Source organism: Halictus rubicundus, chromosome 1, assembly GCF_050948215.1.
Source record: "Halictus rubicundus isolate RS-2024b chromosome 1, iyHalRubi1_principal, whole genome shotgun sequence".
Taxonomy (NCBI): Eukaryota; Metazoa; Arthropoda; class Insecta; order Hymenoptera; family Halictidae; genus Halictus; species Halictus rubicundus.
This window is the reverse complement of record NC_135149.1, coordinates 26,034,076-26,055,174: the sequence shown is the minus strand read 5'-3', so window position 1 is coordinate 26,055,174 and position 21,099 is coordinate 26,034,076. Positions and strand designations below refer to the sequence as shown.

The 21,099-nt window shown below is 43.3% G+C and overlaps 1 protein-coding gene across 2 annotated transcripts in view; it reads left to right on the top strand.

Moving 5' to 3' along the window:
- The first annotated feature begins 1,789 nt into the window (after window positions 1–1,789).
- Window positions 1,790–21,099, top strand: part of Da (transcription factor daughterless) — a 275,108-nt gene continuing 255,798 nt past the window's right edge. For both annotated transcript variants that reach the window (XM_076796347.1, XM_076796332.1), the window contains exons 1-2: window positions 1,790–2,016; window positions 3,407–4,505. In XM_076796347.1, coding sequence (XP_076652462.1) covers window positions 4,424–4,505 — 82 coding nt within the window. In that variant the 5' untranslated portion in view covers window positions 1,790–2,016; window positions 3,407–4,423. The remainder of the gene's footprint in view (window positions 2,017–3,406; window positions 4,506–21,099) is intronic.

Sequence of the window (21,099 nt, the reverse complement as noted above, 5' to 3'; positions counted from 1 at the left end):
TAAAATTAGTACTCTGAAATTTTATTACATTATATTATATTATATTTTTGACATAAAATTGGTATTTTGAAATTACATTATATTATATTATATTTTTGACATAAAATTCGTACTCTGAAATTATATTATATTATATTTTTAACGTAAAATTGGTATTCCTCCGAGTGGAGGTCCCTCAGTGGCTCACTCACAGGCCTGGCCGTGGGTGAGTACGGGTATTAGCGAACCCGGGGCGACCCGAGCTTGTAGGTCGTTGCGTCCCAATTTCGTTAGATTTATTTTTGATTGGTATTGTCCATCTTTCCGATCGAATATTTACTTCTAAACTTTCAAAAGTCCCTCTTGTAAAATTTATGTATATGGTTTAAAATTGGTATTCCTCCGAACGGAGGTCCCTCAGGGGCTCACTGCTGTGGGTGAGTACGGGTATTGGCGAACCCTCTCGGCCATCGCTCTTCGTGAGGACACGTCGGGTATCGATGCTGGCTGGAGTTGGGCTGCAAGCATTGTACGCGTCGCGTCACCCTCGAACCAGAGCCTTCTGCTCTGGTTCGGTTTTGTTTCTCTCCTTGAAAGAATCAGAGCCTTCTGCCTGGTTCGTTTTTCATCTCCCGTGAATCGGAGACTTCATCTCCGATTCACACCTTTTGCTCCGCAATAATTACTCGATATACGCTAAATGGTAAAGTGACCTTTTCCATTTGTGGAAAAGTAATCTTTCCCATTTAGCGATATGCGAAATGTAGAGTGTAATATTGTAAGAAAGGGAGTCAGATGGAAGCGTATTGAATTCCTTCTGGCTTCCTTTCGGGTCTCTCGTTCAGCAACCTCCTCGTGGTGAGACCTGGGCAATCGGTATTATTCTCTATTTGTAAGAACTTTTAGTATCTTACAAATAGAGAATAATATCGAGCTAATAGCTGCTGATTTATAATTCTCGATAACATTGTAAAATAGAATTTAAGACTTACTAATTATAAAAAAAAACTGGTGTATTTAATTTAATTGTGTCTGAATTTACTTTAGGCTAGCTCGGGATGGGCTAAGGGGCCTTCAATGCCTTCCTTGTCTACCTGTGGCCCATCTTTACCTTCTTGGTAGATCCTTTCAATTAGTAATCGAAACAAACAGTGTTTGTTTCGGAATGCCTTTTTAATAGCTTTAAAGTTCTCTTGTTGGTTTTGGCCGCACTTGTGTGCGGATTTAGCTTGACTAAATTGAGCGGGTGTTAGGTTTGCTCTCGTGAGCGGGTGTTAGGTTTGCTCTCGTGAGCGGGTTAAATTCGCACCCGCGTGCGAGATCGGTAGACCGTAGTCGTGTACGGGGTTCTGGGACGTATCTTTATCATTTATTATAGGCATATGGTCTAAGCTTCTTGTGGATCTAGTTGCAACATTTATCGTTCGTCAGAGTAGAGGGCGTAAGAAATCTAGTTGTTGTTAACGATGTCGGTATTTCAGATCGTGAGACACGAAACCCCATATGGTGATTGTTCGACTCCTATACCTCATCTATGATATCACTCAATTTCTTGCGCCCTCTACTCTGAAGAACGATAAATATTGGAACTAGATCCACGAGAACCTTGGATCATATACATATGTATAGTTGAATAACTCATTTCAGTATTTATTTCCAACTAATTGTCTAATTATTAAAATCCAAATTTAGGTAAGATACAAAATATATCTCGGAATTCATTTTGCACCATTGAATACTGAAATTTAAGATATGTAGTTCTCCTAGAGGTCTCCCACTGTTAGAAGAGTACGGTCGTCTATGCACGCTATAATCAACGCCATATGATTTCGCGTTACATTGAGGAGGCGTTTCGAAGGAGTGAGTCACTTTCGGTTTTGATAATTGTACAAAACAATTGTGACTCGATAAACAATCGACGCAAATTGTCGTAAACAGAAGAGGAACACCAGTCAGTATACTGTTATAAACTCGAATACGGTTTTCTAACTTAAAAAAATGCCAGATACTTCGAGTATATTGCACTATCCATTGAAGGTAAATATTATCAAAATTTTCACATTATGTATTTTCAATTCTGTAAAGTGATATTTTCCGCTGGATAAAAGTGATTTTCTGCGCAATTCCAAATACCGTTCATTGCATGTTAACTATTCGTTCTCCTCTTTATTTAACATTCGTGTTGCTTTTCCCCTGCTCTTCCGCTCGCAGGTATTTAAATGAGATTAATTCGTAGAACAGATGTCTTATAATCTCCCATAATTACATTTCGAAACGATATTTCATGCGGCACCTTCAGCGCTGTGTACATTTACGTTTGAAATAAAATACACTTATGTAAGTGTGGATGGCAATGAAACAATACCATAACTTGTTTGACAAGTTTCTCATATCATTGCTGCGGTTCACGTAATACCGCAATTTTCGTGAAATCAGACCACTATACTGTCCTAATATTTTAAGACCATCTTTTACGATCCTATCGGATTTTTTCAGGTGATATTTGCAATACATTTAGTGCTAGTAACATGGTAAGAATACGTTTTATATCTTAATACATGTCAATTACAAAATATTTCATAATAGAGTTATAGTTTAGATTATAAATTCTCTGTTAATTAGATTAAACAAATGATTTTTAGGAGTGTTCAGGGGTACTGGTGTCCAAGATCAGTAATGTTTTACAATTTACTCTTCTTTATTTGTATATTATGGGCTATACATCATATCGAGTCAGACGAACCACTGCAATTCGTAAGCTAGTAAACAATATAATTTCTTATGTACTGTTTTATTCATGTGCGCATAATCGAATTGATTGTTTTAGGCCCTATTAATAAATGTACTTTCCATATTTTTTGATGTAATAACGTTAGCAATTTATTTTCCAACAACATGTAAGTCAGATTTTTAATGGATTCATGACTAACATATACCGTATGGTATTATATTGGTTTGATTAACCTCCTTACACAGAAGATGTGTCTATCTGATCACACAAACTTGTAGATGCATCTGAGAAGTTTAGCGCAGGGATTATGATCATTAATCTAATCGTGCGTGTCTTCACGAGCATATCACTTCTGAGAATAGGCCAAGCGAGAGGCGGATGTTTAGCAACAATGTCCTCGCAGAGTCCAGCAATGGGTCAGTAATACATTGGACAGAGATCTGTGTTTTGTAGGCCTGCGTTGCTTCTTCAAACTTTTGCTTTAAGTAGGTGCATGAGATGTTTTTAAGTTTCTGTAGAATATATTTTACTTTACTTTTATTGCATCTGCAAATGTCTTTATATTGTCTCAAACTTAGCTTATTATACCTATAAGCAATATTTCTGCTAAGTCTGTAATGTGAACGTCACACTGTTGTCTTAAATTTATGATTTAGATGAGAGAAGTACATGTCTATAATGTTTCCTTTATTTTAGGTTTCGGACGACAGGAGTATGAGGACATATCTCACCCGATCCCACAGAATTCTGACTTTGCTGGAGTATAAGGGTACGACATGAAATTTCGGAAATTGATGTCAAAACTCATATCAAACACTCTGTTGTATCTGTGTTAGCAATAAGATACGTAAGCACGCGTAATTCAGCCATACTCAGATCTATTTTCTACAACAAAAACTCCATGAATCGAATTCAACGAATCTCTTTCTGAATCTGAATCAATGAATCTGAATCTCTAAAGGCAAGCCGAAAAGAGGTGATTACACAGAGGCATTGCCTCCTTTCAGTAATGCAGCAATAACGTACACATCGAAACGTGGCCTGCCGTACCAATCATTGGTATCAGCATATACATTAACAATGACAGGAGATTGTAACATAATACTAAACAAAGAAATGTATTATTGTACCACTCTAATAAATTTTATCTTAGTTGTATATTTCGTACGTTAAATTAACGAAGATTTATTGTCGAAGATCTATTGTTGTTTGTACTTGTAACTTGTGAATAAAACTGCTCACAGCAATCTGTTTGTAGGCTTATATCTACCTGTTAATTATATAAACCCGAATAGGATAAGTTAACAATTTGAAAATCAATTTCTATTCGGTTCTTATGTCTTGCAAATTACTACACTATCCTTCGCACACTCCTCGAAAATAGTTACAATATTCTGATTTTGGAATCGTAGGGAAATACAAAATTTGAATATGTTCAGAGCAAAGAAAGGGGGGGAATTTTTCTCTATAGGGCGAATCAGGGTTGAGAGTTGGAAGTGAATTTGAATTTGCCGCGGCCGAGCGGCGGCGCAAGCGACGTAGGCTAGGTGGCGGCACCGGCGATCTATAAGAAGCGCGTCGGTGAGGCGGCTTGGTTCAGTAGTGTGCGTGACCGTTCTGGGAGGAGGGTGGCTCCGCGCGCGGCCGCACCGCGAAACCGTGCCCACTCTGCTCAACCACGGACGTCCACTCGTTTTCTCGTCTCGTGAAAACATGGCGGCCAGCGACGACGAGCCGATGCATCTCTACGAGGTCTTTCAGAACTGTTTCAATAAGATCGCCAACAAGCAGCCCGGTGAGTGTCGTCAGCCACGAAACAGTCCCTTTCCCGAGCCACGGCAACCGGAATCCCAGTGCTGTGCGTGCGCACCGTGTGAGAAAAATACACGGCCAGTCTCTTGTGTGTCTCTGGTGATCACTTGGCTACGATCAAGCATCGCGGGTTTAATATAGCGAACGCGTCGCTCTGGTGTGCTAACCTCTGTGGACAGATATCTCCCGCGAGGTTGTATCAATCGTCCGGGTGTAGTGGTGCGGTCGATCGAGCCCTCGATCGTCTCGAGGATCGCGCCGGACGAGAATCTCTCGGCCGACTCCGCTCTGCGTTCTGTGTTTTGGTTTGCTTGTCAGTGCTTTGGACAGTGCTGCCCCGTCGTAGTGAACTAACCCCCGGGGGATAGATCTGTTCCTCCTCGTGTTCCACCTTGTACGTTCTCGTGGTTTCGCCCCCGGTTACCGTGAAATTCGTCCACGCTACCACGGGGACACGGAAAAATGTAATCATAACCTAACCTATACACGGATTACACACACCAGAGACACGGACACGCTATTCTCTCTCTCGGCACGGTGCTGTCATGTGCAACAGCGTCACTGTTGTGACATGCCCCCGCGATGCCGTGACGGCTGCGGCCCGCCCGAGAAAAAGACTTTTCAAGGTTACTAGAGAGATTCTTCGCGAATACGCGTGCACGACTGCCTTCGGTTTCATGAATGCCAGCAGAAAAGAGACGCGTTAGTTGAAAGTTTGCCCACGGACTGGGCGTGCTCCGCGATCGCTCGCTCCTCGTACCACGTGTCTCCGGCGACGCCGCTGGAAGAAAGAGAGCAATCGTTAGAGGTTAATCGTTCGAACGTAATGCCACGGGACCATAAATCCGAGTCTTTTTCTCGGCGGACTGCCCCCGGGGGATGTCGAGGGGAAAGGACTATCGTGCGTCTTTTTTTTTCCTTTTATTTTTCTTCTTTTCCATACACCTGCCCGATCCGGAGCGAGAGAGACCCTCGCTGCTCGATAGAGACAAAGAGAGAGAGAGACCGAGAGAAACGGCTCTCCACGATGCGCCGTAACTGCTGCGTGTTGTAAACAGAACTGGCTACGCTCTGAAGCAAAAATACTTTCGAATACTATCCGAATTTGTATATTACGTGCTGCAGGTACAACATTTTAATTTCTGTAACTCGAAGCGTCGAATTGAAATATTTTTGTCTATTCAAATTTGAGGATGAAGCAACGTCCAGCGAGATGAAGCTACTTTTAGGTTAAGCACGAATATTGGTATACAAGTGAGTATGTAACTGCGGATCTCAACATTTTCTAATTCAATTGTGCTAGGCAGAAGATCTATGTATTCCTTCGTCTCATCGTTTTAATAAGCCGAAAATTCATAAGCCGGTAATTTCAGTTTTGAATTTCATCTGACACAAGTATATAAAATCCGCAGACTATGCATGACAAAAAATATTTTTAATTTATAAACACAATTTCATACAACTATTTATTATTGAGGATAGTATTCATCAACTACTGGTTGTTACTTTATGCTTCGAAGTGGTCCTCATTCATTTCGATTGTCTGTTCATGCACGTCTCTCTCTTTCTCTTTCTCTCTCTCTTTCTCTTTCTCTTCCTAAGAGATAATCGACGCTCGTACACGCGTTTAACACCGTCGAAATGTTTCTTATCTGTTTAAAAAAAAGCCAATCTTATCTGACTGACATTGTTCAGTTTTGATTTATCGCCGATAACGATAAAAAACATGGCAGCGCCTCTGCTCGCCGCGAACTACAAGATCGTTCGAAATGTTTATGTATACATCAGGCCGCGGCGGGAAGAAGACACATAATCGAATGGTTCGCGCGACGAACAGGATTCCGAGATCGTAGTTGGTCAACCCCGGCTGTTTGTTTAGCTTGAGAGATGCTGTTTGGAAAACGGCAGAGGTGCTCAACTCGAGCCGAACGCCATCTTGGCGAGTTTCGAATTTTCGCGGGCGCTCGTCGCTCGAACACTTTGAATTCTTCGCGCGGGAAATTCAAACGGCAGTTCATCTCCGAAAGTTTATTCCTATATTAACTCGTACAATAATTCGTATAAAATATTTCTTACACCTATCATAATGCAGTATAATGGATAGGCTATTTAAAAAGCGTCAGGAATTTCTCAAAAATTATTTTCAGTATTACTTCCAGTATTATTTTCAGTTATTACGAACAATTCTAACAACATTTCCTCTGAGAACTCGATTTTGTGTCAAAGTCTTAAATAAGAAGAAAAATTAGCAATATGCTTTTCTAATAATTATATTACACGTTTAGAGCGACATAAATGAAATATGGAATTTTTATAATGTTCAGAGGCGAGAAATTGTGAAAGGAATGATTACTTGGGGCGGAAAAATAGCGGGACTAGTTGGTTGCTAACTAATTTTATTAGATGTAAAATTTGTTGCCGATGGAACGGAATTTCAGTTCCGGGAAATTGTAAGACTCGTTACAAATCGACTAAATTGTATCGCATGATAAACCGTGTCGTAAATTAACAACGGAAGTGGGACTTCCACGTGCGAAATGTTTGATAGATTAATTGCACGGGAACGAGCCGCAATTTTATTATACGATGCACGCGCGCCGCTCGTGTTTAATCGGAGATTAGATACATACATACACGCGCGCGCGGGCGGGTGTGAGCGCACACGGACGGGCGAGTCGTTGTCGGGTTTTACGCGGTGTTTTCGAGTGTCGGATCAACGGCGATTTCGAAAATATATGTCCGCTTGTTTTGGGATCGATTTCTCGTCTTACTCATTTATATTCCGATGTTTGAGCGGCGCGCGGTGTCGGATTCGTTAAGCGTCAATTGTTCTGGCGTGCCGGTCGTCAATTGCCAACAATCCGGTTAATTCTTCGCTCGTTTTGCCCGGTTAATTTTCAACGATTGCTACTTCGAGTGGAAACATTATGTACGATACTGGGTGTCCTGCAAACTCGCGAACCACTAGAACCGTGAGAAACTAATTAGACAAAATAATCGTAAAAATTTCATCCACCGATTGTGAGAAGCAAAGTCCCGACTTTTTGTTTTGATCTATTTCATTTTTCTTCTAAATGCATAAATTCTGAAGTCTACTTATGTGTAATTCAGTTACGGGAGTATCTGTTACTCCAAATTTTGAGTGAAATTATTGGCCCATTAATTTTATAATAATTGTTAGTATTATTATTCGGAGTGCACCAATGGGTTTGGGGATACACACTCGAAAATAGGAAGTTAAACACCTGCAACACGGGGATATTAAAGAGCAAACATGTTAAGAGATAAAACTAATACCGATATCTTCTTTGCTACATTGATATCTTCCGGATGCAATCAAACTCCTTAATTCCTATTTACTCTCAGGCTTACGTATGCATCATTTTGTTCCATTTGCTTGAAATTAAGCTTTCGACTTATATTCCATAATTTATCGTTTCCCCTTGTGACAATTCTGATTTTTGCTATCTCGTAATTATGCATCGTTTCGTCTCTTCCGGGCATCATCAGTGCTCAATCGAGTCAGGAAAACAAATACCAATTTTTAATAGCATTTCAGGGGGTGCATCCGACGATGGTTAATAATTTTCTTTTACTATTATTTCGTACTGCGGGTCTTTATGCAAAATAAGAATTGTTTTAATAATCCAAACAATTTGCGAGTAAGTTGTCTCGATATTCCCTCCGTTTAATTTTTGTACCGTTTGAAATTACACCTATCCATAATTTACCCCCACAATTTAACCCATTAACGCCCAAGAATTTTTTTTTTAATTTTAGCAAACGATGGACAAAACATCTAGTCAATCTTAGATGGCGCTAGAAGCAAGCAAATATAATCTTGTTATCCTGTACTCAAGCGAGTACAATGGGCGCTAATGGGTTAAATAAAATTTTCTTCTAATTTACGCATAAAATTCATATTTCCGTAGTCTGATCATCAGTATTGTTTTCAAATGAAATATCGTTTTACTGTTCAACAAAACGCGGTGCATCGTAAGTGTTGTTTCTTTCGTCGGATACGAATTGTGTTGGTTGAATGGGCCTGGCCACCCTACGTTAGCAGTCGAAGGGTTAACGTCGAAACGATTATAGTTCGAGAGGATCGAACAATTTCGAAAGGGTCAGGGCTCGGTCCAAGTGCAAGGGTATCTAAAAATACGATCGAATCACGGCCGCGACGCTCCAGAAATATTTTCTTCTCATCAGGAGCAACCCGTTCGCGGCTCCAGCGTCCTCCGTGTCGGGTCGAACGCGTTTCCTTTCGATCGAACTTTCGATTCCGTCGCCGGCAAAACGATCGAGAGTGGCGTGTAAACGCGGCGAAAACAGGAGCGCGGATCCCGACGTCCGATCCGATCTAAAATTATCAGCCAGTGACTCACGAGTAAATCTACCTGAAGCGGAGTTTGTTTCAGGAAACGATAAAACGTTGAACGGCGTGCGTAATCGCGCTCGCGCGACAACCCGAGGGTAAATAATTCGCATTAATTATCCATCGTCGAACGAAATTGCACGGAGCGAGCCAAACAGAATGGAAAAAAGATTTATTGAGCGCTGCTCGGCAAAAAAATTAGCTCTTGGCAGTTTCCGGTGCGAAATATTTCTTCAAAATTGCATCGAAGTACGGATTATGCGAGCGGATTCTGAAGTCGATCGGGACGTCATTAACCGTTATGCAACTCCACGTTTCGTTCGAAACCCTGCGGTTTGATGATTATTTTATATTCCATGGATGTATTATTTCGTTGGAGTTATTTCTTTTTCATTAATCCTGCGAGTGTACTTGGATTTTGTTGGGCAATTTTTATTGAAAAAACTGGATTGCGTTCTCACTTTTGCTGCTGGGGAATTTATCCAGGAAATTTTATTTCAACACTTTTCATTAATTCCGGGTATGAGTCCGTAGACATCAAGGTCCAGAGGGTAGTCTGCAGATTATTTTGCATGTCATTATTGTAGGATACGGGACCACATTACTGTGGGGGTGCCAATTACTGTGCCTATATTAGTTACACTTATTTTTAAAGGATAATGAATATTGAAAAAAATGTAATATCTCTTTTTTAATATTCGTTACGCTGTAAAAAGAAGTATAATTAATATACGCACAGGAATTGGTACCCCCGCAGTAATTGGGTCCCTTACCCTATTATTAGGTTGGGCAATTTTTGTTGGTAAACTAGATTGTGTTCCCAGGTTTGCTGTCGAGGAACACAGTTGAATGTCTGGAAGAAATTATCTGGAATAGACATTTCCATACAATGGGTGCCAATAAGTACAAATTAATTGGAGAAAGCAGTTTTAGTACTCAACAATGGCACTAGAGGTTTTACAATATAGAAGCTAGCTTATATTGCTGTATGGAGCAACGGAATTGTTTTCACGTCTTCTTATTGCACGAAACGCAACACACGCCCTTTTACTAGACCCCCACTCAATTCTCCCAACAAGGGAATTTTGCTTTCATGCGAGTGTCTCGGATCTCGAAGGCCTGTAGGGTAGTGACGAAGAATCGAGAAGAGATTTCGATTTGTTTAGGTAAACGACAGCGATGAGTAAGCCCGACTGGCAAGCAATTCGTAGAGATTACCTTCTCGATCGGATCTGACCCCAGAACGCCATTTCTGAAACTCTCTCGTTCCCCGGAGCGAGAGTTTCAGCGAACAACCATAAACGAGCTCCAGACACAACACTCGTGACTTAGCTCCGTTTCTTTCCTTCTCCCACGGATTCTCTTATCCCATAAGACGGTCTTTGTCCTTCTCTCTTTCTCTCCCCTCTTTGACTTGTCTCTTTTTATTCTCTTCCCCTCTTGGATCCCCCCCTCTCTTCTTTCATCTTTCTTGTACTTTCTCTGGCTCCGTCTCGCTTTCCGGAGAATTATCGAGGGAGTGTCACCGTGATGCACCTGCCTCTTGCTCTCTCTCTCTTTCTCTCCTCTTTTTTTCCTCACTCCCACTATATCCTTCTTTTCCTGCCGCCCTCTCCTTCACTCTCTCTCTCTCTCTCTCTCTCTCTCTCTCTCTCTCTCTCTCTCTCTTTCACTCTCTCTCCCTCGTTCTTACTTTCGACTCGTCCCACTCCTTTGGTCGCACACGCGCCTCGCACACGACTTCGGAATCGCCGTGGCCCGCGTATGGAAATTCGCTTTGGCAGTCCCGACTGATAGATGGGACCGGGTTTGTTACACGGGGGATGAAGTTTCTTCGAAATGATTGCCTCGTGTCGATGCGATTCCGCCGCGACTCGCGCCGCATTCGATAACGCTGCCGCGGAAAGTTTAACGCGCTGAATGCCGCCAGAATTTCTTGAGTTTTTCTCGCAAATTTGAACTACAGTGAGTCCTCGATATATGTCAACAACACGGGTCTTGCCAGCGTCGTGTACCGTCCAGGAGACATAGGGACCCGATCACAATTGCTGCGTCCATGTTAATTATACTTATTTTTAAAGCATATTGAATATCAGAAAACAGATATTTTCCATTAAATCAGTTGATATATATGTTATATATCTCTTTTGTAATATTCATTATGCTTTAAAAACAAGTATAATTAATATAGGCACAGTAATTGGGTCCCTTACCCTATCCGAGCCCTCTTATGTTTACACTCCTCGGCGTCCGAGGTCTCTGGAGCTTCTGGAGCGTGGGGATATTTTCGCGACGTTTATCATCCTGGCCTTGGCGACATATATAGAGAAATCACTGTACCTCGTTCGTGGAGGCGTTGAGCGTCATTAATAACGATTGTTAAGTATTTCACAAAGAGGTTCTTACCTTGTTTAACGTATTGGCAGACTGATATTCACTGGCATCGATTTGATTCTTGAGCAACTCAATGTCATCGATGACCACTGCGACGTGTTAATGATTCTGGACACTCGTGATCGGAATTTTAAAAATATATTCCAGAAATCTAGAAGTTGGTCCATGGAGGATGGATTTTGTACTTGGGACACAAATTTTTTTTTAAATGATGGGCACTTGATAGTGAACTCGTCTACATCGGTAGGATTTCATGGTTACTTAGCAACAGACTGATATACAGAGGTGAGAACGATTTTTTAAAGTTCTTGCCACATTTACGACTCTATTGCTTCAATGTATTCTGTAAGGATAGTAAAAATAGCTGCATGGAGCCTGGTCGTTTTACTCGCGATGGAGCGTCTAGCGAATAGACTCGAAGCATCGATTTCATAATCAGGATTTAATAGTCGCTGCGCACTGCTATCTCGCAGAGGTATGAATCATTGTTGTTGGTGAGCCTATAACTTTATTTGAAAACGTTTTATATCACAATCGTGGCGACTCCTAACTGCTCTAAACTGCTGTAAGTAGGTTAATGGAGCTACCCATGGAAATATAATTGAACTATATCATATTGTAGCAAGCCGAGAAGTAAAAGAGAAATACGTTTGTAAAATCGCTAAGGCTTAATGGGCTTGTGGTGGGGGGGAATTCGGTAACTCAAGCGCACCGTACAAGAGCAACCATAAGCAGTAGAATTCCTCCGTGTCGAAACTTCAAAGCGTCGACATCCGAGACGACTTTAAAACGACTCCGAAGGCCACGGTTTGTTCGAGAACCGCCTGGAAAGTTGACCGATTGATTAGCAAGTGGTTTTAGAGCCGCATAGATCTGTTTGCACCGTGTCTTCCGGAAGCGGTGTTCGAGCGAATCCCAGGGGGAAACGGTTTCCCGTGGGCAGCCTCGCCGGCGACTTTTCGTTTCTCTCCTTAGGAAAGGCCAAGTCCAAAGTGCGTGGCGCACACGCACGTCGACGCACACTCGCGAGGGATGAGCATAATCTACATTTACAGGAGGGGCCCGATGAGCATCTGCTTCTGCACCCCTCTCGGCCTCGACCCCTCATCCCCCTTGCGCCCTAGCCCCGAATCCCTTTCTCCTCTGACGAGCATCATCCTCCCACCGTGCACGCGTTCTCCCAATCATGATCGTTCCCTCCTCGTCCCTGCAACACGAACGCGCCTCTCGGCTTCGACCGGGGTGTCTCTCTTCGTCTCTCCGTTCTCTCTCTCTCTCTCTCTCTCTCTCTCTCTCTCTCTCTCTCTCTCTCTCTCTCTCTCTGTCTATCTGTCTGTCTCTGTCTCCCTTTTTCTACCGTGGCGGATCGGGAAACGCGCGCGTTGCAACGGCGTTGCAGTGTTCGGTGTCGCGATAGGGGTCACGCGGCGATGATCGCCTCGTGTTATCTTCCCCGTAGCCTTTATTATTCGCGGTATCGCGCCGCGAAAAATTCGTAATCGTTCCTCGGTCGAGTTTTCAATTCACCGCGATTTTTTCGATCGGAATCGTCGCGCCTGGGCTATTGCGTCGCGGGAACAGCGCACACACGCGATCCGCTTTTTGCGATTCCGTCAGAGAGCATTGTCGGCGATGGTGGGCACATCGTTCCGTCGATTTCTTGCCTGCCGAGTTCCACCAGCAAAAATCCGCCCGATAAAATGGTTAATGAGCAGGCTACCGAGCAGCAGCGTTCGATTTTGCGGTGGATTATGGAACACGCGTCCCCGGCTCGTTCCTCTTTTTCTTTACTTTTTATCTCGCTCTCTCCTTCTTTCTCTCTCTCTCTCTCTCTCTCTCTCTCTCTCTCTCTCTCTCTCTCTCTTTCTCTCTCTCTCTTTCTCTTTGTCTCGCTCTTTCTCTTTCTCATTCGCTTTGTCTCTCGCTCGTCCGCTCGGCAGAGTGGGACGACGCTTGATACGGAGTTGTAATTTTTTGCCGGAGCCGCGTGTTCTCCGCAGTAAATCTTGTTGCGAGTCTGTGCTTACTTTTGTGGGGCGTTGTAGAGAGTTAAACGCTTTCAGGAGCGGCCTTCGGTGATGTTTTACTCAATATCGAAACGGTTCAACCGGGTAAGAACTCTGGTCACCGTCTGGACGAAAATTGGTTGTATCGCAGGCTGAATCAATCTCTTCCGAACTAATTATCGGCGTTACCGATAGCTCAATGTTTGGCGCAATTGGCCGTATAATAATAGGGAGCATGGTACTTTGTTCATTCAAAATGTTCATTAGCTGATTGAACTGAAACGATACAGAAAAAAGTCTACCAATCTCGTAGCTACACTACCAATCACATGACGTCCACCAGTTTAGCAGTCACGCTATTAACAAACCTAAAAAGGCTTTCATCCTAGTAGCTGCACTATTAACTGTCCTCAAAAATCTACCAATCTCACTGCTCCCTTATCAATAATCGTAAAGTGTGTACCAATCTAGTAGCTCCACCATTAATAGTCCCAACAAGTCTCTCAATCTAGTACCTAAACTATCAATAATCGGAAAATGTCTACCAATCTAGTAGCTCCACTGTCAATAGTCCCAAAAAGTCTCTCAATCTAGTAGCTACACTATCAATAATCATAAAATGTCTACCAATGTAGTAGCTCCATCTAGTAGTCCCAAAAAGTCTCCGAATCTAATATCTACACTATCAATAATCCCAAGAAGTCTACCAGTTTAGCAGTCACACTATTAACAATTCTAAAAAGTCTTTCATTCTAGTAGCTGCACTATCAACAGTCCCCAAAAATCTACGAATTTAACAGCTCTCCTATCAATAATCGTAAAATATCAACCAATCTAGCTTCACTATCAATAGTCTCAAAAAGTCTCTCAATCTAGCAGCTACACTATCAATAATCACAAGAAGTCTACCAGTTTAACAGCCACACTATTAACAATCCTGACAAGTCTTTCATCCTAGTAGCTACACTATCAAAAATCCTCAAAAATCTTCGAATCTAACGGCTCCCTTATCAATAATCGTAAAGCGTCTACCAATCTAGTAGCTCCACTATCAAAAGTCGCAAAAAGTCTCTGAATCTAATAGCTACACTATCAATAATCACAAGAAGTCTACCAGTTTAACAGCCACACTATTAACAATCCTGACAAGTCTTTCATCCTAGTAACTACACTATCAAAAATCCTCAAAAATCTGCGAATCTAACGGCTCCCCTATCAATAATCGTAAAATGTCAACCAATCTAGCTCCACTATCAATAGTTCCAAAAAGTACCAACCTAGTAGCTACACTATCAATAGTTCCATAAAGTCCCAATCTAGTAGCTACACTATCAATAATCCTAAAATGTCTACCAATCTAGTACCATCTCTCTCAAGCACTCACCTCTCAAAATTCACCCGCACGACGTTATCCCAACAGCATCCTCACTCCCAATCACCCCTAATCATCAAAACTGACGCCCCCAGTATCAACCCTTTATCCCAAATCATGCTGTCGCGAGGCTCCAGATTCGTCCCAGCTACTTTCTCCGAAGTTTAGCCTATCGATCTAATAGCTACACCATCAACAATCCCAAAAGTCAATCAATCTACTACCCCCACCAACTCAAAAAGTTACCCAATCAAGTACTTTTTTTCTTTCTCAAACTTCAGTCACAGAAAATTGCTCCAAAAGCATTCGCACTCCTAATCAACCCTAATCCTCGTTCGATCTTACTTGCCCAAGAACATTACCCCCTTTCATCGCAAATCGTGATGTCCCAAGGCTCATTCTTCGTCCAAGCTACTTTCCTGGTGTTTTGCCTAGAAATAAAAACTTGTCGGATGAATTCGGCTCTCTCGCTCGCTCGCGAGTTTCCGGGCTCCCGTGTGTAGGTTCGCCTGCGAACTCTAGATCCAGTTGGTCGTCGAGTATGAGGGGCTGAAAGGGGACCGACGGGGGAGAAGTTCGCGAAACGGGCTAGCGCACGCTGCGACTCGAATTCCTGACTAATGCAAGTCCCTCGTTACCGAACGCGGCCCGCCATTCGCCGCGCTCCCGTTATGGTCGATATGAATTTGCCACACCGTGAAACACCGTCGTCGTCGGCTTCGTCGTCGTCGTCGTCGTCCTGAAACTCTCCTCTCCGGTTCCTCTTCCCTCTCCGTTCCGCGTCCCGGCCATCCATCGGTCTCCGTTTCTCTTTATCCTCTTGCACTCCGAAGCGTTGTCTGCCGGGCGTCTTCCTCCTCGCGTTCTCTCTCTCTCTCTCTCTCTCTCTCTCTCTCTCTCTCTCTCTCTCTCTCTCTCTCCGCGTCTCTTTCCATCGCGGGTTCGAACTGGTCCCCGGTAAATTCGCGATGCTCCGCGGGGAAGAGCAAAAGTCCATTAGCCGGCGCGAGAACTGGGTTACTGAAAGGGGCTCGGACCGATAAAAAAGATTCTCGATGATTCTGCATCCGCCGCGATCATCCGAGCGGGCGACGCGATTTCAAGCTCCAGAAGGAACCTCCGGCCTACAGGATGATTCAGATTAGCACGGAGATCTCGAGGTTTTTTGCTTCGAGCAGGAGACGCGCTGGACCATCCTCGTTTCGTGCGATGTCTCATTTTGTGATTGTTCAGACGCGGTTTGGTGGTCTTTCTTCTGCGAGCGGGGGAACTTTCGCGTTTCGAACAGCCAAGCCGCCTTCTCAGTCTGCAGGATCTGTTTCAGGCTAGTGTGGAGATCTAGGGATTTTCGCGTTCAATTAGCTAATCTGCTGGACCACAGCATCCTTCGTTTGCTGTATCGTTGTGCGATGTAGAACGAAGAATTTATTAGAGTCTGAACATGTGAGATCTGTGGAATTGTACTGGGAAATCTGAAAAATGATCAAATCAAATATTTTTGCTATGCTTTTCGTTGCTTCTAGTATTTAATTGGGATACTGAATTGTTCTTTTGTACAGCGTGCTCTTGTTCGTTCATGTTTCATGTGGATTTTGAGAAAGTGATTATGTTTTATGTGGATTCTAATACCTTCGTGAAGTAAATTGAGATATTCGATTGTTCTTTTGTACAATGTATCCTCATTCGTTCAGTTTGGTTTTTAGGAAAGTTTGAGGAAATTTTACTGAGTTTAGTTCGGATGTCCGATTGCGCTTTTGTACAGTGTTGTCTCTTCGGTTAGGTTTTCCGTGTGGAATTCGAGGAAGCGTGCATCATATTTTTAGTGAAAATGTCCGTCGCACAAGGGAGTAGGGCGCGGTAACAGGGGCTACAAGTATTCCTTGCTCAAGAATGTCTTCCCGTCCTCCGGAAAGACGAGCATCCATCGTCCTAGAGAGTCTCTTAGCAGTCTGACTGAAAGCACCACCCTACGAGGTACCATATCCTGGTATCCCCTTGCTCCATTGGCGCAGGCATCGCTGTTCTCAACCTCCCCTCTTCATGCTCAATGCAAACTTTTACTGTCGCCTTTGATCTCCTCCATGACTCAATCATTCGTTTTTCTTTCAGTAGTCAAAAGCTGTCAGCTTTTCGGTGTATTAATTCCAGAAATTATTTAGAAACTTTGTCTTGTCTCTTCTTATATTATTAAATAAGCTGTTTTGATTTAATGTGACTTTTATGTGCATTCACGTGGCAGTCAACTTGTTAGTTCGTACACATAGCTCATAAGAATGAGATTTCTTCCAGAATCGAATGTCAATTGTGCCTAAATTTAACCCCTTAACTTGTACGCTCGAGTTCATTCGAGCGCGCTAAACAGGCCAAATTGTGCACACTCGAGATAATTCGAGCGGCGTTGTATTTTATGCTGCTGTAATTTTTCACACTCGAATATAATCGAGAATTGAAAATAACAATGTGGAAGCAAAGAAAAAAAAATCGTTTCATCGATATTTATCATTTACACGGGATTGTAAGCTATAACACTTACTTATTCAAGAATAAAATATAGCCTTTTTCCGTGGAACAAAAGCGCAGTATATCAAAAATTGATTTTTTTTGGCCGGTTTAAAAAAAAAACTGTGCGTTAAGAAATTAAAAAATTTTCCTAGAACAATAAAATGAAACGCAATCAAAACAATAGCATCACCTCTAGATACGTCCCTACATTTTCATAGAAAAATTCGAAGCGACAACAGCGTCACTCATTATGTGCTCCAGAGGACACAAAAACATTCCGAAACACACGAAAACGTTCTGAAACAGTCCTAAAAATCCTTTAAAAATTAGGCTCCATTAATTAGTCTGTAAGCGGCCGTGCGCCGTCGCGGCCTAAACGCAGGAACCACCTGCAACGATCGGTGGCGTGTGTAGCCACCAGCGAGTACAATTTCTCGTGGTCTCCGAAAATAAATCTCCCTTTCCAAAAAGGATCGAAAGAAACCCGTCTCGAGGCTGCGGTGGTCGGTGCCGGTTCACAGAGACGAAAAGGTCGATCGCGGCCCGATAAGAACCGGCCAGGAAGAGTGATCGCCACCTGTACGAGAGCAACAAGCACCGGCGAATCCGCCGGAAAGCTGTTTCGGTGCGCATGCACGTACGGCGAGCGTGTGCGGGCATGTGCAGGCGTGTGCATTCACGGTTGCGGGGCGCAAAGTGCACGCAAAGTGCAAGAGAGCGCGCGCGCCGCTGCTGGTGGGTCTGGTGTGTTTGTGCCGACCTGCACCACGTTCGTAATAGACATCTGGCCAGATTTCGTGAACTGTCTGGGCCCGCGTGTACACACGCGTAACACAACCAATAAGCCTGTGTGTATGAGAGACACAGGCGAGCGCGCATACACCGGGTCTCCCGAACAAATGTGCATTCGGCTCTCCTGGCGCCAGCCGAAAAGGGGGCTCTGATTTTTTGGCAGGTGCCACTGTCCTCGGTCAGCGTCACCTTCCGACGTTCAATGGCCCGCAAACCGAGCAAAAGGAATCCCCGAGGAATCTTGATTCTAATTGGACCCCGAGATCCCCCGGGTCACCGCCGATCGTCGAACTTCTGCCCTGTAATTTCGCTCTGACATAGATCCTCCGGCTTCTAGACTCTCGATCCTCCACCGAAGCTCCTCTATACTTTGCCCAGGATCCGGCGAATGGATTTTTACTCGAGTTTTTGGGAAAATTGCCGTAGGGGCGTTGCCTTCTTGCGGTCCCGGCACAGATTGAAAGGGAGCTTGTCTGGGTTTTCAGAATGCTGATCCACGATGCACTCGAGTCTGTGGATCCTTGCAGAAAATACAAATAATCCACGTCTATCGAGAGAAACAGGGGTTAAATTAAAATGTATTTCTTCTTTCAGCAACTTTAATAATTTGCGACGAATGTAACGCGATTCTTCCATTTTCTAAGAGCCTACACAGTTCGCGAGTCAGATAGTTAACACTAGGTTTCCGGAGCACTAAGAATGGCTATTTTACATTTCCTTATAACATGTTCGGTTTCTTCTTTGGTAGAACACCTTTATTGTTCCAGTTAGTATGATAGTGGCAAATGATGTGATGGCATACATGTTCGGTTTCTTCTTTGGTAAAACATTTCCTTATAAAAATAACATGAATATATCTATCAAAATCTGTAACCATTTCTTAAATAATATATACCTAGAGAAATCAATTTGCTAAATAATTCCTCACGGATCCACGTTTGCAGTCTCAATATTCGTGAATTAAAAATATTAGAATCCGTCATTTTGACGGGTCCCGTCAACCTAGTGTTAACAAAGGACGCAGGCTGGTGCTCCACTGACTCGTCTCGTTGCACAGCATATAGTAATTTCTATCATTTTCCATGTAAAAACTCCAAACGAATTGCTCGCTTTGCTTATTACGTGTTGCGTCGATTGATTTTACTAATAGTATATCCTGGTAAAATATTTTGTTCACCAATTCAGATGCAAAATACCGGCACATATGTGGCGCGTGAAAACTCTCGCAAAAATTCTCTGGCACATACGCGTGCCGAAGGGGTCGAAGGGGTCAACATGACTGATCGAGAAAACGATCGGAAACGTTGAAGAAAAGGTTCTGAGCGAGCCCGTTCCAATTTTCGTGGAAACGAGGAGCTGGCCGGCGTGAGAACGCGTGCGGCTGGAACGTGGAGGTGAAAATGGCGGCTGGCTCTCACCTGTTGAACGCATCCCCGAGGCGATCAGCAAGATTCGCTTCTCCTCTCGGTATCTTGGCTCTGCCAAGGTGGTCCTCTTGCTTCGGCGAGGTGGTTCGCGTGAACCTGTGAATGAAAACGCGCGTTAACTCCGTGCAAAAGCGACCCGACAGAGGCAGACAGCGAGAGGAAGAGAGACCGAGAGAAAGAGTGGCGAGGAGACGGAAGGCGGGAAACCGGAGCACGTGTACGCCACGTGCCACCGACACGGCACGAGCTAGCGAGCGTGCGCGCGCGCGTGCACCCGTACCCGTACCCGTACTCGTTCGTACCCGTGCTCTCGTACCTGTCCACGTACCCGTGCACACCTTTGCGCGACCGTTTCTTCCCGTAGCGATTTTACGCGGCGCTCTCGCCCGTTTTCACCGGTCCCCAGAATCATCGTCTCCGCGGACCTGCTCGCTTTTACCCGGGCCCGATCCGCACGAATTTCTTCGGGCCCCGATTGCGACACTACGATTTCTTCTGCGTCTGCGTTCCCATCCGCTAATTAACGAAACTCACTGTTCATTCCGCTATGCTCTTCACCGTTCTGATTTACCTGGCTCAAATTACTCGATCCAGCTCACCGTCCACTGTCTGCCATTGTATTCGTATTTTCAAGGTGGAAAGTGTTTTCGTCGGATTTTTATGCATTTATTGGTTACGAAAATTTTCAAAAAATGCTGTAATATAAAATTCAATGGAATTTGGGACGATTTTTCTTTGTTTCGGAGCTGCAGAGGCTGTTCCCTTGAAAAATAGGTTTTTATTTCGTAAATTTGTCTACGAAAATTGGAAATTGCACGAACATCCGCAGTCTGTTCATCGACGACGAAAGTAAGCGCATAGAACTTGTCGTATATAATGAAAATGTTGATATAAAAAATTACATACACTTGATTCATTCATTTCAATCTGTTCTTCTGTGAAGGCCATCGAAAATATGAAAGAGACTGAACGCAAAAATGCGATGTTAAATAACTAAATTAATTTCAATTTTCCTGAATTCTGCAACATTTGTTATACTTTTTAAAATGATATTCCTGATGGTCGTGTTTTCTTTCTCATTCTAGCATTACTCCGGTGTTTACTATTTGTAATTGTGAAACACAATTTTTATGGAAAAAGCAGCAATATTCTATGCGATAATTAAGGATAATTAATCATAGGATAATTAATCTGCTGGATTGTTAATCTGCTCCAGGGTCAAGCAAAATCTCACACCGACGATCATGACAGCGGATTTTTATACAAAATCAGAATCGTCCAAGCCAATTATGAGAAACGGAAGTTAGGCGAAGATGCATTTTCTCTCTCAACAGTACCAGTAAATCGAAAACAATACATTCAATTCCTCCAATGTCATTACAGTACCGTATTTGCCCAACACATTTTTGTCATAAACGCACAAAACCCCCTCGTCATCCGCGTGAATGACTTCGCCAGAGATTATAGTGATGATTGTCGGAACTCTCTTGAATCCTTCGAGGCCGAGAATGTCGTCACATTAGCGTCACTTAATCTCCTCGAGGAAAATATTTCCAATATTTTTCGGAAATCTTCGTGCGCCAATGAATCCTGGATTATCTGTCGCCAAGCTGAGGATTTATCTTTATTTACTATTCCCGGTGGAGAACCAGTAAAAACCAGCAAGTCGAACCCATAAGACCCGCAGCGAAGTTAGCAGTGGCCCCGGT